The following is a 15,611-nucleotide window of genomic DNA, read 5'->3' on the forward strand; positions in this document are numbered from 1 at the left end:
ACCGTGCATTAGATCAATCCTGAGAAATGTTTTGCTGGCGTTATTTGCTGAGCCAGCTTATCTATCCAATTTCATTTCAGAATTTGATTCAAAAAATTGACATTTGCAAATTGCAATCCAGATATAAAAAGAAGATAAAAATGTAGTTTTCTGCAAGACTGCAGGAAAAGGGGAAAAGGGGAAAAGGGTTGCCACTTGCCACAATAGTCTAAATAAAACAGTTGTGATCATGTTGCTAAATACTTTGCTTTGAAGAAGACAAACAACTCTATGCAGAGGTTGTAACACTCTTACAATAAATATTATAAACTCTGGTGAGATCTTCAGAGTTAACTGTCAAGACATAACCGCGTAATGCCAGTGGAAGGGCTGCATCAGCCTCCTCATACCTATCTTCTACATCAACAGCCTCTTTTCGCTTGCCTTCTTGCCAAGGACTCTTCACAAGCAAGTCTTTTGTGGCAGCATCAGGCATTAAACTTGAATTTCTCATGTCTTCAAAAACTCTATTTGCAAGTGCAGCTCTCTGACACTTGCCATATGCTTGGATTAACAACTTATACATATATGCATCTTGTTCCATGCCATTCTGTCTAACCACAGAAATGAGTTGCTGAACAGTTTTGATATCTCCCTGTAATGCAAAGTGATATATCAACCCAGAAAATGTCTGGACTCTGGATATCTGGGCAAACACCATTTAAAATCATCTCAAGTACTCCCAGGGCATCAGAATTCTTATGAGACTTCGTTAATGCCCTCAAGAGAGAAGAATACAAAAGCATTAGATTGAACCTTGATATGTGACCACAAAGTGATCTATCATCACGGAAGACCTTCAAGGCGGCATCAGCATTCTTTGAAATACCATAGAATTCAGTTAGCAACCTTTTGGTGCTGAAAGGCAATTTCATTTGCTCCCTCCTTTATTTATAAGTTCATCTGCTAATTCAACATTTCCATGGCGCCCCAGCAGAGTCATCATTCTTTGAACTGTGTAAATGTCATGAGAGAATCCTGGCTGAGAAGCTACCCAACAGAAGAAATTCCAAGCTGTTTCGGCTGAAGTGAAATTCCTAAGAACTTTGCAAACCAACCTACTAGTCCACACAAATTTAGCATCCTCAAATATAGTTACCACTTCAGGATTCCATTGTTTTAAGGCATTTGCCAAAGCTTTTGGATACACCCATGGTTTCAATTTTACCATATGAATGTCAACTCCTTCATTCACATTATCATCCCCATCCTCATCGGCATCCTCATCTTCATCTCCATCTTCATCATTACTACCCTCGCAAGAACCGACACTCTTGATCCTTCCATCAGGCAACATTTCTACAAGAAACTCATCGGCTTCACCACCAAACCCTGCCTCTTTCATTCGTCCCAAATACACACGCATTGCTCGTCCAGGAAGCTTCCCATCCTCCCTCATTTCTTTTAGCAAACTTTCCACCACATCAAACCGTTCTCCACCAACAAACCCTTCAACCAAAATCAGGAACTGTTTCAAAGTCCTCTTGATTCTCATTGAAGGCAATAAAGTAAACACTTCCATAGCGGTATCCAACTTCCCTAACCTTACAAGTTGCTGAATCAAAATAGTATAAGTTCTGGAATTTGGAATCGCCCCTTGATCAATCATACCCCGGAAAGCCTTCACAGCCTCAAAATCCATACCCTTTTGAGCATAAAGCCCTATTACAATGTTACGAGCCTCAGTTGATAGACGATTTTCCTCACTCGTATACTCTTCCCATGTTTTAAAAACTTCTTGAAGGTCCTCAGCAGTAGAATACCAAAACAAAAGGTTCATAAAACTGACTTTAACATTGTTAAATTTTCCATCTTTAACGTCACCAATCAGGGCCTTGAGTTCCTCCTTTCGCTTGAACTTTGCAAGAACAGTTGCAAAAGCAAAAACGCTATTCTGGGAATGCTCAAAGTTTGGAACTTGCTTGAGGTTTTCAAAGAAAGAAACAGCAGAGTCCGCCGAAGGAGCAGAACGAAAAGCGTTAGCAACAACGAAGGAGTCAAGGAGGCGAGTTTGGAAAAGAGGGTTGAGTGAGATAGGAGAGCTAGAATGGAGAGCGACTCGGATTGAGTCAATGAGTTTGGCTCGCTGAAGGTAATGAGTGAGTTTGTTGGAGAATGGCTCGCGTGCAAACGACCGAAATTGTTGGTTTAGGAGGCTAAACAGGTTTTGTTATAAGACGATAATCGTTTTAAATACATTGCCATTTTATCAAATAAAAAATAAATATTGGAAAGTGTTGGGAGAACGATAAAGAGAAGGAAAGATTTACAGTTTGAACACTTGCTTTGATTACACTGTAATGTGGTTGATTTATACACAGCATCAGCAGCATAACTGCTCTCAATTAACATACTCTTAACAAATTAACAACTTATTAACAATCAATTAACAACCTGTGCCAACGTGGCATGGCAAGCATGTGTTGCTTGCATACATTGCTAATATTCTCCCTGCTTCTTCCACTCTTCAGAGTTGATAAACACATATCCTTAAGCGAAACTCTTCAAAAGCAGTCCTTGCCAATGGTTTAGTGAATCCATCAGCGATTTGATGTATGGCTGGTACATATCTGATACACAACTGACCAACAGCTACTTTCTCGCGAACAAAATGAACATCGAGATCAACGTGCTTAGATTGAGCATGATATACTGGATTCGCACTCATGGCAACGGCACTGGTGTTGTCACACCAGACCACAGGCGTATGGTTTTGCTGAATACCATGGTCTGCTAGAAGAGCTTGAATCCACGTTATGTCTGCAACCGTATCAGCTACACTCTTGTACTCAGCCTCCATTGTGGATCGAGAGATCTTTCGTTGTTTTTTTGGACACCAAGTAACAAGGCTCTTGCTAAGGAATACTCCATAACCAGTGATGGATCTTCTGTCATCTATGCTGGCCCCCCAATTAGCATCAGCAAATGCAATTATGTCCGGTCCACACTCAACTGGAGTAAACAGAAGGCCAAAATTTAACGTAGAGGCTAAATAACGCAGTATTGTTTTCACTGCAACAAAGTGCATTTCACATGGTGCATGCATGTGTTGAGCAACTTGACCAACACTAAATGTGATGTCAGGCCTTGTATGACAAACATACAAGAGTGAACCAACTACACTTCTGTACTCACTGGCATTTTGAATAAGTTGGCCTTCTTCATGAGAGAGCTTGGGAGATACCACCATCGGTGTTGCACAATTTGATGCATTTAACATCCCAGTTTTCTCCAACAGCTCTAGAATGTATTTTTCTGACTCAACACAACAACATTGTTTATATGTTTGACCTCAATACCCAGGAAGAAGCTCAATTCCCCGAGATCCTTTAAGGAAAACCGAGTCTGTAGTGTAGAAACAAACTGATGTATAGCAGTAGGTGCTGGACCGATGATAACTATGTCATCTACGTATACCAGGACGTAGATGTAGCCACCATCTTCATTATACTTAGTAAATAAGGACGAGTCTGCTCGAAAAACTTTGAATCCCATTTGTACCAGAGTTTCTTTAAGCTTGACATGCCAGTTGCGAGGGGCTTGTCGAAGTCCATATAACTCCTTTTTGAGCTTACATACCAAAGGTTCACCAAGCTCATTGGTTTGCTCAAATCCAGGAGGTTGTTGCATGTACACCTCATCGTTTAAGTCTCCATTGAGGAAGGCATTGTTGATGTCAACATGCTGAAGCTCCCAACCATTCGACACTGCTATAGATAGTATAACATTGAACGTTGCAAATCGAACCACAGGACTGAAAGTGTCCTTGAAGTCATAGCCCGACACTTGTGAAAAACCTTTGGCAACGAGCCTCGCTTTATACCTGTTTACAGAGCCATCAAAATTGTGTTTAACTCTAAAGAGCCATTTGCATCCAACAACAACTCTGTCTTTAGGAAGTCTGACTAACGACCAAGTGTTATTATTAAGCAATGCGTTGTACTCATCATGAACTGCTGCAGCCCATTGTGGAGATTGAAGGGTAACACTGATTGTCATAGGGGTATCATCATCCAGTGTTGTTGAGAACACTTTAGGCTTGAAGATCCCGCATCGGCTGCGTGTCATCATGTGATGAACACGAGTAGATGGTAAATTGTTAACCGCCTCAGAATCGAGTACTATTTTGCTAGTCGTCACCTGGTAAGTCATCAACTTCAGCACCCTCATCGGGAGTTCCATCAGAACCAATTTCTTCAAAATTAACAGCATCAGAGGACTGCTGAAGGATATCATCTGGATTATACTGATCCTCATTAGTGACCACCTCGGCTTCATGCGGGACTTCTGTATCATCGACCTCGTTATTGATCAGTTCAACTTCACGAGGAACATATGTATTGCCAACTTCTTCACGTGCACTGATTGTGTTTGGCAAGTGATGACAAACAGTACTAGCGGGGGCAACGATCGAAAGTGATCGAGAGCTCGGGCTAGCTTTATCTGCTAATTTCACCGAGGTACTACCTTCTTTTCCTGCAAATGGAAAAACAGACTTGTTAAATATAATATGGCGAGAAATATACACTCGTCCATCGGGTTCCAAGCATTGGAACCTGTAGGATCGAGTCATTCATTTCTAAACAACTTCCCAGTGGGTCACCCATCCTTGGATTTCTCTGGTCCAAGCACGCTTAACTACAGAGTTCTGAAGTGAATCCCTTCTTAAAACTAATTAGTGATAAGTATGTGGACCATTTTAACCTCATATCTTTGTAGTGGGTGATCATTGGGTTCCCCCAAGCCAAGGTGGATTCTTGTGGGGCACTCCCCACAGTTCACCACGGCATTGTAGAGCCCCACATCTATAACGTGTTGCGGGCGGGTCTAGGGGTTTCGCAAGGCACACGTGGGCCTCGGCAGGTTGGACAGTCACGTATCGATATCGCGCTCATACACGATAGAATCCCTAAAGGTGATCATTGGATCCCATAACCCAATAATCACCCCCAGCGACACCTGGGGGATTCGAACCTGCAACCTGCTGTGATACCAATTATAGGATCGAGTAATTTATTTTTGAACAACTTTCTAGTGGGTCACCTATCCCTGGATTTTCCTGGTCCAAAGATCACCGGACCCCACAACCCAACAATCACCCCCCAAGGACACCTGGGGGATTCGAACCTGTAACCTGCTCTGATACCAATTGTAGGATCGAGTCATTCATTTCTGAAAAACTTCCCAGTGGGTCACCCATCCCTGGATTTCCCTGGTCCAAACACGCTTAACTACAGAGTTCTGAAGCGAATGGTCACCATTTCTTCTTAAAACCAATTGGTGATAAGTAGGTGGGCCATTTTAACCTCATATCTTTATAGTGGGTGATCACTAGGTTCTCCCAAGCCAAGGTGGATTCTTGTGGGGCACCCCCACAGTTTACCACAGCATTTCAGAGCCCCGCATCTATAGCGTGTTGCGGGCGGGCCTATGGGCTTCGCAAGACACACGTAGGCCTCGGCAGGTTAAACAATCACGTATCGATATCGCGTACATACACGATAGAATCCCTAAGGGTGATCGCTGGATCCCATAACCCAACAGAACCCTTTGTGTTGAGGGATAACTCCCAAATACGTGCAAACTTGAGACCTGAAAGTTAGCTTATATTTTTGAAACATTCTTAAGTGAGGGAAACATTGGCAGCCGAAAACCTTCATCATAGAATACTTAGGCTTTCTTGCAAACAGTTTTTCAAATGGTGATATGCCTCGTAGCACCTTAGTAGGCAATCGATTGATTAAGTATACAGTTGAAACCACTGCATACGACCAGTACTTGATAGGTAGAGATGCTTGTGCTAATAGAACTAGAGCAAGTTCGACAATATGACGATGTTTCCTTTCCACCACACCGTTCTGTTCAGAGGTGTATGGGCATGTTAATATGTGTGCGATCCCATCTCGAGCTAATAGCGTTGAAATACTTCTGAACTCACCACCCCAGTCTGTTTGTAACGCTTTGATCGAGCTGCCAAATTGGTTGGCAACCAATTTCTAAAATAATTGAAAAGCTATAAAGGATTCATCCTTATGTTTCAGCAGATAGATCCATGTGTGGCGAGTGAAGGCGTCTATAAAGGAGATGTAAAATCGAAATCCATTGGAGGATACATATGGTGGCCCCCATAAGTCTGAGTACACAAGTTCAAATGAAGAAGATACTACTGAATGTGATTCATTAAAGGGCAATTTATGACTTTTGCCCAAATGACATGATATACAATCTCTATTTACATCAGAATTAACTTTGAATCCTAGTTCAGAAGCTAATTTTTCTAAAGTCTCAGCAGTTGGATGACCAAGGCGCTGATGCCAAAGTTCACTAACTAAAGTCGAGCTAGTGCACGTATTTGCTTGTGCACAACAAACTGCTGAGGGTTTATAGTTCAAATCAAAGAAGTAAAGACCATCACTTTCTTCACCTTGAAGTAGCAACTTTCCAGTGGCTTCATCTCGAATGCAGCATCGGTTGGGATAAAACTCAATAAACACGTCATTATCCCTAGCAAGGTTAGAAACCGAGAGCAAATTCTTGGTTATATTTGGAACATGCAGTAATTCATGCAAAAACAGTATCCTATAAGTGGTATTTACACGAGCACTACCAACGGAAACTATATCAAGAGGCATACCGTTTTCGATTAAAAGTTTACCTGGGCCACGATATTCAGAAGCATTTAGTAGTTTATTGGCATATGCTGTAACGTGATGCGTAGCTCCCGTATCGACCACCCATCGTTCAGACTGCATGGATGTTGTATGACCTTGTGGTGTATCAATTGTAGACAAGACACTCTTTCGTTTAGTACAAAATTCACAGCCATCATCAGTAGATGAGGTTGTAAAGTTTTCAGAGGAGGAATTAGCTTTGTATTCAGGTTGATACTGTCATTGACTTCCAGATGTAACGCACGAGAAGCCCTTATCATACATGTGCCAACATCGATCAACCAAATGTCCAACTTTCCCACAAAGTTGGCATTGAATCCTGGATCTGCCACAGCCTCGTCCACCGGCTCAATAATTGAAGGAATAGCCAGACCTCTGATCATAATTGTTAGTTGATAGCACTATATTTAGTGTCTCACCCTGTGCAATATTTGCACTCATAGGTAGAGAATCAAGGTGATCATCAAAGCTTGCTATTTGTGTTTCTGCATCAATTAGCATTGTAGAAATGTTGTCTAATGACAAGGTTTCTCTCATGGACGTAATGATCGCCATGAAGGGTTGGTATTCACGATGGAGCCCTTTGAGAATGCTTGCGACTTGTTCTACTAGTGGGACAGAGCTGCCACAAGAAGCTAGGGCATCACATACCTCTTTCACTCGAGTGAGATAGGTTCGCATACTGTCCCCGCCTTTCTTTAAAGACTGGAGTTTATAATGAAGACTCATGATGGCTGTTGTTGATCGATTTGCAAAGAAGCGTAGGACGGTATTCCAAACGACTGTTGCCGTTTCAGTACTAACGAATTGAGGAAGAAGGTGAGGGCTGATCGTGGATAGTAACCACGACGCAAGGGCGCTATCTTGGGCCACAAAATCTTCATATTCTCCATTGACATGAATTGTGCCATCGTCATCAACCACGGTCTCTGGTGGAGTTGCAGCCGTACCGGTAAGTAACCGTTCTAAGCGATGGCTTCTAATGGTGAGCAGAATCTCCTACTTCCATAGAAGAAAATTCATCTCATCTAGCACCACATTTAATTTTTTGTGAGTAAATGCCTTTGAGTTCACTGGAAACTCCATCAAGATTTGTTGACGCAACGGAAATTGATTATAGAGGCCCAAGATCAATGGCGATTGAACCATGTTGGGAGAACGATAAAGAGAATGAAAGAATTACAGTTTGAACACTTGCTTTGATTACACTGTAATGTGGTTGATTTATACACAACATCAGCAACATAACTGCTCTCAATTAACAGACTCTTAACAAACTAACAGCTTATTAACAATCAATTAACAACCTGTGCCAACGTGGCATGGCAAGCATATGTTGCTTGTATACATTGCTAATAGAAAGTAATCAACAAGCGAATATTGGGAAATAATCAACAAGCTGATTTCAGGTCACGGTAACGTTTTCGGTCATTTCGTGTTTGCTTAGATTGCGGCCATAGCGGACTCTATTGCGGCCGTAGCGGACGTTATTGGGCACTATTGCGGGTGTAGAGGTAATTCGGACGGTGACACTACCACTATTTCACAAGCGCTATCACATTTTTATACTGCAATTTAAAACCCTGCTTCGGATCACAACTCTTTCGCTATGACAAAAATGCAAACCCTTGGTCTGCATGGGAGATTTTTAACAAACACATCGTAAATATATTTCAAAGGAGTCGTTGAAGTTCCTAAAGACCTTTTAAAACGTGTATTCAATAATGGCCCGGTCGCGCTTAAATACGGGCTCTTTTAGATTATTATGGGTCTAATTCTAACCCCCAATGTAATTAATCTCTTTGCTTTCTAATGGGAACGGTAGCAGGTAAATGCTCAAAATCCAAAAGTCAAGAGCTTTGTTTAATCTTCAAATAAGCGTCCAAAGATATCTATGCGGTAGCTGGCAGGAGTTCGGGCTGTTTGTTTGTATTTCTCTTAGTCAAAATTCTTCGCACATTAGCTGCTAAGAAAGGGCACGAAAAGCCCATAAAATATCAAATACAAAGGAGAGTATAAGAAACCGTAGCTTAATTTAAGGTAAACAAAATATAAAATATAAATGTTGTTTAGTAAAAGAAAGGTAAACAAAAGATGCGTACCAAGTAACATATATTTATATATTACATGTATTTGTATTATTCTATTTCTTATGGTTTAATAGCATTCAAGTACATTGCAATAACTAGCCACATACTATGTGAGGAGAACATTACAATAATCGCAAATGAACTTTTTCATTCCAACGGGGTAAAAGAGAGACCGGTTATTGTTGGGTTTTGTGAATTAGAAAGGGAAGCTTCCGGTCATCCGAATATGATCGAGTGTTCTTTTAAGACCGTACTTGTTCACTGCTTGATTACCTTGCCTGAATCCCTCTCCATAAGCCTTGGATGAATCCGATTCAATCTGGTGCTTAAAATAGCCACCAAGTTTCTTCTCAAAATCAGAGCGCTTGCCTTTCTTTGATGATGTGGAAGACGATGATGATGACGGTGAAGACGACGAAGAGGATGAGGATGAGGATGAAGCTGCATCACTTCCAGAGGCAGCATAGATCTCCGAGTCCAACCACATATGTGCCAAAACCTGACATATTCCTTCCTCGACTTCTGGACTCAGATTCGCATAACCTGTTGAAATTCCGCTCTGTTAATAGTTCATACCATAACATTAAAAGAGTTGCAAGCATTGATCAGACTCGTAGAACATATAAGCACCTTTAAGCCTAAGCCAAGCATGCATCATCTCATGAGCCAGGATAGATCCTGTCAGCAGCCTGTATGTAAAAAAAGATTTTCTGCTTTACAGCCAACTATATCAAAAGTAAAAAGTAACAGATATACAGCATGAAAGGAAAATGAAATAATACCTAGGAAGACCATACAATATGAGAATAGCTGTAACTTCACATCGACGAATTAGCCTGTGAGGCTCAGTAATCATGTCAATAAACCGATAGCCTGCCCCAATCCTTGGCCTCCTCAAGACCTGGTAATTGGAATCAAACAAACATGCAAATCTAGTTAAATGTGAAGGTGTCTCGATAAAACTTAACTACAAAAGTTAAGAAGAATTCGATAGGAAATTTATACAGTGGTGACTGTCTGCTCTTCGGACAAGCAGAGTCCTCTAGTTTCTGGTAAGTGATGATGGCCCTAACCACAATTAAGATGTTATGTTAAACAAGACTAAGGTAATTTCCTCTTTAATATATAAAACTTTCAATGCTTAAGCCTTACATTCTTTTCTCCTTCCATGGCCTCATTTAGAGCTTGCCTCTCAACAAGAAGTAGAGGAACCTGTTGTTCCACTTTCATATTTAATCCTTCATAAAATTCTTGGATTTCAAGGTAAAGAGGCTGGCATTCATGAGTGTCCATAATTGCGGAATCTAGACACTCTAGGCACAGCTTCCGACCATCATCGAGTGATAAATATTTCATATCGGCTGGCTGCAATCACAAGGGTTTATTAAAGATATACTTTTTGTGCAACTGCAAAAGGATGCCATCCCCTTCTCTTCGTTCCATTTCTAAAAGAAAAAGGGAGCATTCTTTCAACTCACCTCCATTCTTTCACAACTGCCACAGCGAGGTGTACCATCACGCTCATGTGAGGGACAGTACTTTTGCATCCAGTAGGGATGTGCCCTGTACTCAATTAGACCAGCTGGATTCGTTGGTATCTGTCAAAAGAAATGAGGTCATATTACCATGGGGGAAAATAACTCGATGTTCAACATGTTAAAGCTTAAACTAGATAGCACAATGTCCTAAACTTCAAAAAAATAAAACGGCCTCCGAAACATCATGTATCTTCAAATTCCAAGAACAACGCATGAATAGTAGATTAGTGATCGAGCAACTGACGATGCAGAAATCAACAATACATTTTAAGAACAGCTTATCAGAAGTTTCTTCATATTCAGAAGCCTATAATGGGCTAATAGGCATATTTAAAAATGCCACTTCAGAATATTTGTATATGCTGGAATTAGTCACGATATTTGATGAAAAAAAAAGTAATCAACTAAACAAATCTAGTTACCAATTAGAATTAGATGCAAAGCTAGTAAGCTACACACTAATACTAGACAAAGAGATCAAATCAGAAAACCAGCTTATGCAAAATAAATAAGGTTGATAAGACCATAAGATGGATTTAGCACTCACAAATTTCCTGCAAACATCACATTTTGGATGATGCTGCTCTTTATAGCAGGGTTTATGAAAAGGACGATTCCCTGAGACTGAAAACTATCAAAAGAAAATAAACTTCAAGGTTAGGCCATATACAACATACACGTCTGTATACTAAGTAGTAATTACAATACAAATTGGAATAACGAATAGAAATCTATGTTTTCAAGTTTCAACCTAAAATAGGTAAATTAGATGACATACACACCTCGTAATCATTAATTGGCTGGTTGCAAGCATGACAGCGGAAACATTCTGGATGCCAAATAGAACCCATGCAACTAAGGTATCGTCCATGACCAATCTCTGCTTGGCAACCAGCACAGATTCTGCAAGCAGCATCATTTTGTAAACTAGGTCTAGTTTTGATGTCAAGTAAGCCCTAAGCAGTTTTTACGACTTTCTCAACAATGCATTTACTATAGATTAGCTTCCTTCTTATACATTAGTCAATTCTAAAATCAATAAGAATTTAATGCAAAAAAAGTTAATTACAAGTAACTTACCTGTAACTAGCTGAAAAGAAGAATGGATAAGGTGAAAATAAACCCCCATGATCATAACGTGGCGGAGACTCCACATTCAAACTTCCTTGAATTGCCTTAGCAAGTTGTTCATCTTCTTCCAATTGAACTTTAGCACGACCTTCATCTTCCTCCTGTTGAACTTTGGTGTACCGGTCATCCTCTTCCTCTACATGAGGCTTAGCATAGCTTTCCTCTTCCTTCTCCTCATGAGGTGCCGAATGCTCGTCATCCTCATCCTCTAGATGGCCTTCATCAATTGATACATCATCGTCCGATTCCTCCTCCGTCTCAGACTCTTCTTCTACCAAGCAAACGGGATACATGAGAGAACATACATGAATAAATTTCATCTTTGTCAAAATCATCTACGTCAGAAAAAGGAAAAGCAACCATACCTATTACTTTCTTGCCTTTTTTATCTACTTCAGAAAGGGAAATGGCAATAGCACACTCAATTTCATCTTTGTCAAAACCATCTGAACCTTCCTGGATCAAAGTTTTCCAACAAAGATTCACAGAATTAACACTAGAAAAAACCTCATAGTATTGAATGAAACAGGATCATGCAGACTGAAGTCTATGGATCATAACATTACATGCATAGATAAACGTGTTACAATTAAATCTAATCAACATTTTAAGAATCAACGATATCAAACACAACCAACAAGTGAATACTTATAAAGAGTAAAGCAGTACCGCTGAACGGCGAGGCTCATCCCAAGTCCTATCAGTGTTGTATCTCCCATGATATCGCCCTTTATTACTTGAACCTTTAAGAATCTTGGTCAGCCAACCCATTACTTGAAATGCTATTTGCTAACAGCCGGCAGAAGTCTTTTGCCTGCAACACCAAATAATCCAATTAGGAAGGCAGAAACAATTTCAAAACCAAAAATGGAATTGCAATTATAACTAATCATTGGGAATTTTAAAAAAAATACATAATTAGAAAACAATAACTGTTTATATAATGATAGATATGATTCTTGTGGGAAATTTAGAGGAATTCCCAATTTGGGGAGGCATCATCCCAACTGACAGTCAAGGCAATTGAATTGAATACTCGAAAAAAACTATTTTGAGCATAGAAATGGATAAGAGAGAAACCAGTCATGGACAGTACACGTTTTGACCCTAATCATAAAACTCAAAACCATTGAAGGAATTGACTGAAGTACAACGTGGATTTCCCAAATTCAATCCCATAAACCAAATTTCCCCCATGGATCAGAATCCAATTTTCCAGAATTTCTCACACGTGTGGCTCTCGGTGGCCTTAAATTGCCCCCTTCTCATTTTTCATATCAACATGAAAGCATTCAAAACTACTGGGAACCAATATTAAATGAGGGAAATCAAAGTGATATCAAAACAGTAGGCGATGATGTGAACAAATAAAAAGTTAAAAACGAATCAAAGACTAACCGGAGAAAGAGTGAAGAATATGCAGAAACAGCAGAATCTGATAAATCCCAGATCAGAAACAGCACAAAATTCACATGAATGCAAAATCATAAAATTATAGGGGGCAAAAGGATATTCCAAATAAGACCCTTAATTGCCATCATCCCAAAAAGGAAAAAAAAAAACAACCCTTTTTTCTTACAGTGTCAAATAACCAATTCTTAGTGAAAGACAAGGCAGAGAAAAAGAGAATAGCAGATAGATTGAATAAAAAAGGGACCTGGAATCTCTAAGCAGAAAAAAAAAGCTGGGTTGGGGAATTGAGAATTGTGATGAATTGTAATATCAACATATGATGTTATACCGTAAAAACAACAAAAAAAATATTGGTTTTTTATGAAGAAGATGAAAGGAAACAATATGGGTTAGTTGAATTGTGGGCCCTTTATGCTATTTCTCATTTTCCACCACACTCCACTACACGTGAAAAACACATAACCATTCTTCTTATTGAAAAAACATGACAATGAGAGAGGGAAAGAGAAACAAAGGAAGGTGAGACTTACTTTCATGTTTCTTGATCTTCCCTTCTGCAGTTGAGTTCTCTTACTTGCAGTTAACTCTGTACGTTACTCTGGTTTATTTGTTGTCCCTAGTTTCCCACCCCCACACGTTTAGGCCACTGACCAATGAATGTCATTAAGTGGTAAAACAGTAAACACCCCCACTTTCTTCTAAAAAAATTAAAATTTAATGAATAATCTACCCCAATAGACAATAACTTTAGGCATATATGAAAATTTTGACCCTACATTAAGCATATCTGAAAATTTTGATATTACGTTGTATCATAGTCCACTTCATACATGTGTGTTGTAGGCTCAATATGTATCGTATTTATGGAAACTTCAAGGTACAACGATCTTCATACATGTTGTGCAAGAGAGATCAACCAGAACCATCCAAACTTAGACTCCAACATTATTTGTAAGTCATCATGATCATGATCAAAGCAAGCTCTCACATAGCTATTGTAGTGTTCATTTCTGTTATACAATCTCAATATGGGTACACCGTTTCCTACAGAAAAACGTGGAAGGTAAAACAGAATGTCATTATAAAACTACATGGTGAGTGAGATTCATCTAACAACGAGCTACCCAGTTGGTTTAAAGTAACGGAAAGACTTAATCATGGGACGATAATTGAGTTCGAAACTCGTCATACATACCAGAAAGATCGAGTGCTTCGAGATTGATATCAATTCTATCGTGTTTTTAGACTTACCCACATTGCATTAATGCGGTAAAATACTGCAAGCACGTGGTCCAAATTGGTGGAACATTCTTGTATGGAAAATACAAGCAAATTTTATTATTGACAATTATCTAAGATGCTAGTCGCAACATTTTTACCGTGGCTTTTTTCCTTCTTGAAAGAAAATATACAAAATCTTGGGTTTTTTTCCTGAAAAATCTACGGTTATGTGTTATCACCAAGGAACGTATTTGCATCATTTCAGGCCAAGGAGTTGGGATCAAAACAGCAATGGACTCTTTGGGTCCAATGTGAAAACCCCCACATATACAACATCGTCTTTGTATATGACATATTACTGCAAACTAACATGAAAATATAAGAAGAATGATGAACGCCAAATAATTATACGCATGAGTATGTTACTTTTTTCAATTTTGTTTCTCAATCATTTTCATTTTACCTATTTTTGGATCACACTAAAGAGTACATATATCTTAGGTTATGAACTCTTACCTCAAAGGTTTGAGTTTATGTTTCAAGAGTTGCAAGAAGAAAATGTGGAATGATACAATTATATTAGAGCCATTAAAAAAGAAATGTGGACAAATGCATATGATAGTGGATATCGATATGGATATATGTAATCAACTTAGCTGAGGCTATCAAATCAACCTTAACAGGGGCGCGTCATTTACCAGTAATTGCTTTTGTTAAAATGACATATTTTCATTTAGGTAAACTTTTTGTCAAGCTCATGGGACAAGCTCTTACTTGAATGCAAAACGACCATTTTTATCACCCTATATTAGTAGCAGATCTACAGGAAAAAAAATTACATCATCAAATGTAATGTTGGTAACAAATTTTTCTCGCACTCATGAATTATTTCGTGTACAGGAATTCCTCGACTTATTCAAGGGATTCAATCTAACTCTTCAGAGTTAATCTTCAAGAAAGATAGTGTGACTGTGAGTTTTTTCAAGTTCTGAAGTTTCTATGCTCCCATATCATAACAGTTTGCTCATATTCCCATTTGGACTATAAAGTTATATTGATTCATTGAAACTACATTAATGATAATTAATTATTATTAGGGATGGAGAGAAATTTAAATTCTCTTATAATTTATGTATTTTATTTGTATTCGATTAATAATTTAATTTCATATCTCTTAAAAATTTGTAATTCTACGTCCTTAATTTTTTAATATAAATTCTTAAATTTATACCATTAACATAAAATCATATGTTCGTCCTCATCATTGTAATATAACGAGTATATGAGCATGTGTATTCTTCCATTGTTTACTCTTCTGCTTGTGTATACAACATCATTCACAGCTTTATTCTGCATGTGCTGTGAATCTTGAAAATGGTTGTCCCTTGTTCCCATATATAATGGGATAAGGGGAGGTAAGATAGTAGGCTGCCCCCAACACCAGGTTGAGAGCAGCTTCCGTAGAAGACCTCCGAATTATGAAATGCTCTCCGTGGAACTCGATCTCA

At 39.1% G+C, this 15,611-nt stretch overlaps 1 protein-coding gene and 1 pseudogene across 3 annotated transcripts; both read right to left on the bottom strand.

The window, feature by feature from the left end:
* Positions 1-155: 155 nt before the first annotated feature.
* Positions 156-2,206, bottom strand: LOC120152373 (annotated as a pseudogene).
* A 6,751-nt stretch (positions 2,207-8,957) lies between these two features.
* On the bottom strand, positions 8,958-13,431 carry LOC120152456 (protein DA1-related 1-like). Of its 3 annotated transcripts, none has more exons than XM_039164676.1 (12): positions 13,413-13,431; positions 12,139-12,283; positions 11,835-11,925; positions 11,419-11,740; positions 11,121-11,241; positions 10,886-10,969; positions 10,279-10,398; positions 9,953-10,165; positions 9,806-9,868; positions 9,583-9,701; positions 9,431-9,489; positions 8,958-9,343 (listed from the first exon to the last, which is right to left on the bottom strand). In XM_039164676.1, exons 2-12 carry the CDS (start codon positions 12,238-12,240, stop codon positions 8,997-8,999), a joined length of 1,641 nt encoding a protein of 546 aa, XP_039020607.1. In that variant the 5' UTR covers positions 12,241-12,283; positions 13,413-13,431; the 3' UTR covers positions 8,958-8,996. The 3 variants fall into 3 exon arrangements, with proteins under 3 accessions (XP_039020607.1, XP_039020608.1, XP_039020606.1); XM_039164677.1 differs by lacking the exon at positions 13,413-13,431 and adding an exon at positions 12,868-13,095 and having other exon boundaries at positions 11,419-11,737; XM_039164675.1 differs by lacking the exon at positions 13,413-13,431 and adding an exon at positions 12,868-13,095.
* Between the last annotated feature and the right edge of the window lie 2,180 nt (positions 13,432-15,611).

This window comes from Hibiscus syriacus, unplaced genomic scaffold (assembly GCF_006381635.1).
Source record: "Hibiscus syriacus cultivar Baekdansim isolate YM2019G1 unplaced genomic scaffold, ASM638163v2 tig00111088_pilon, whole genome shotgun sequence".
NCBI lineage: Eukaryota > Viridiplantae > Streptophyta > Magnoliopsida > Malvales > Malvaceae > Hibiscus > Hibiscus syriacus.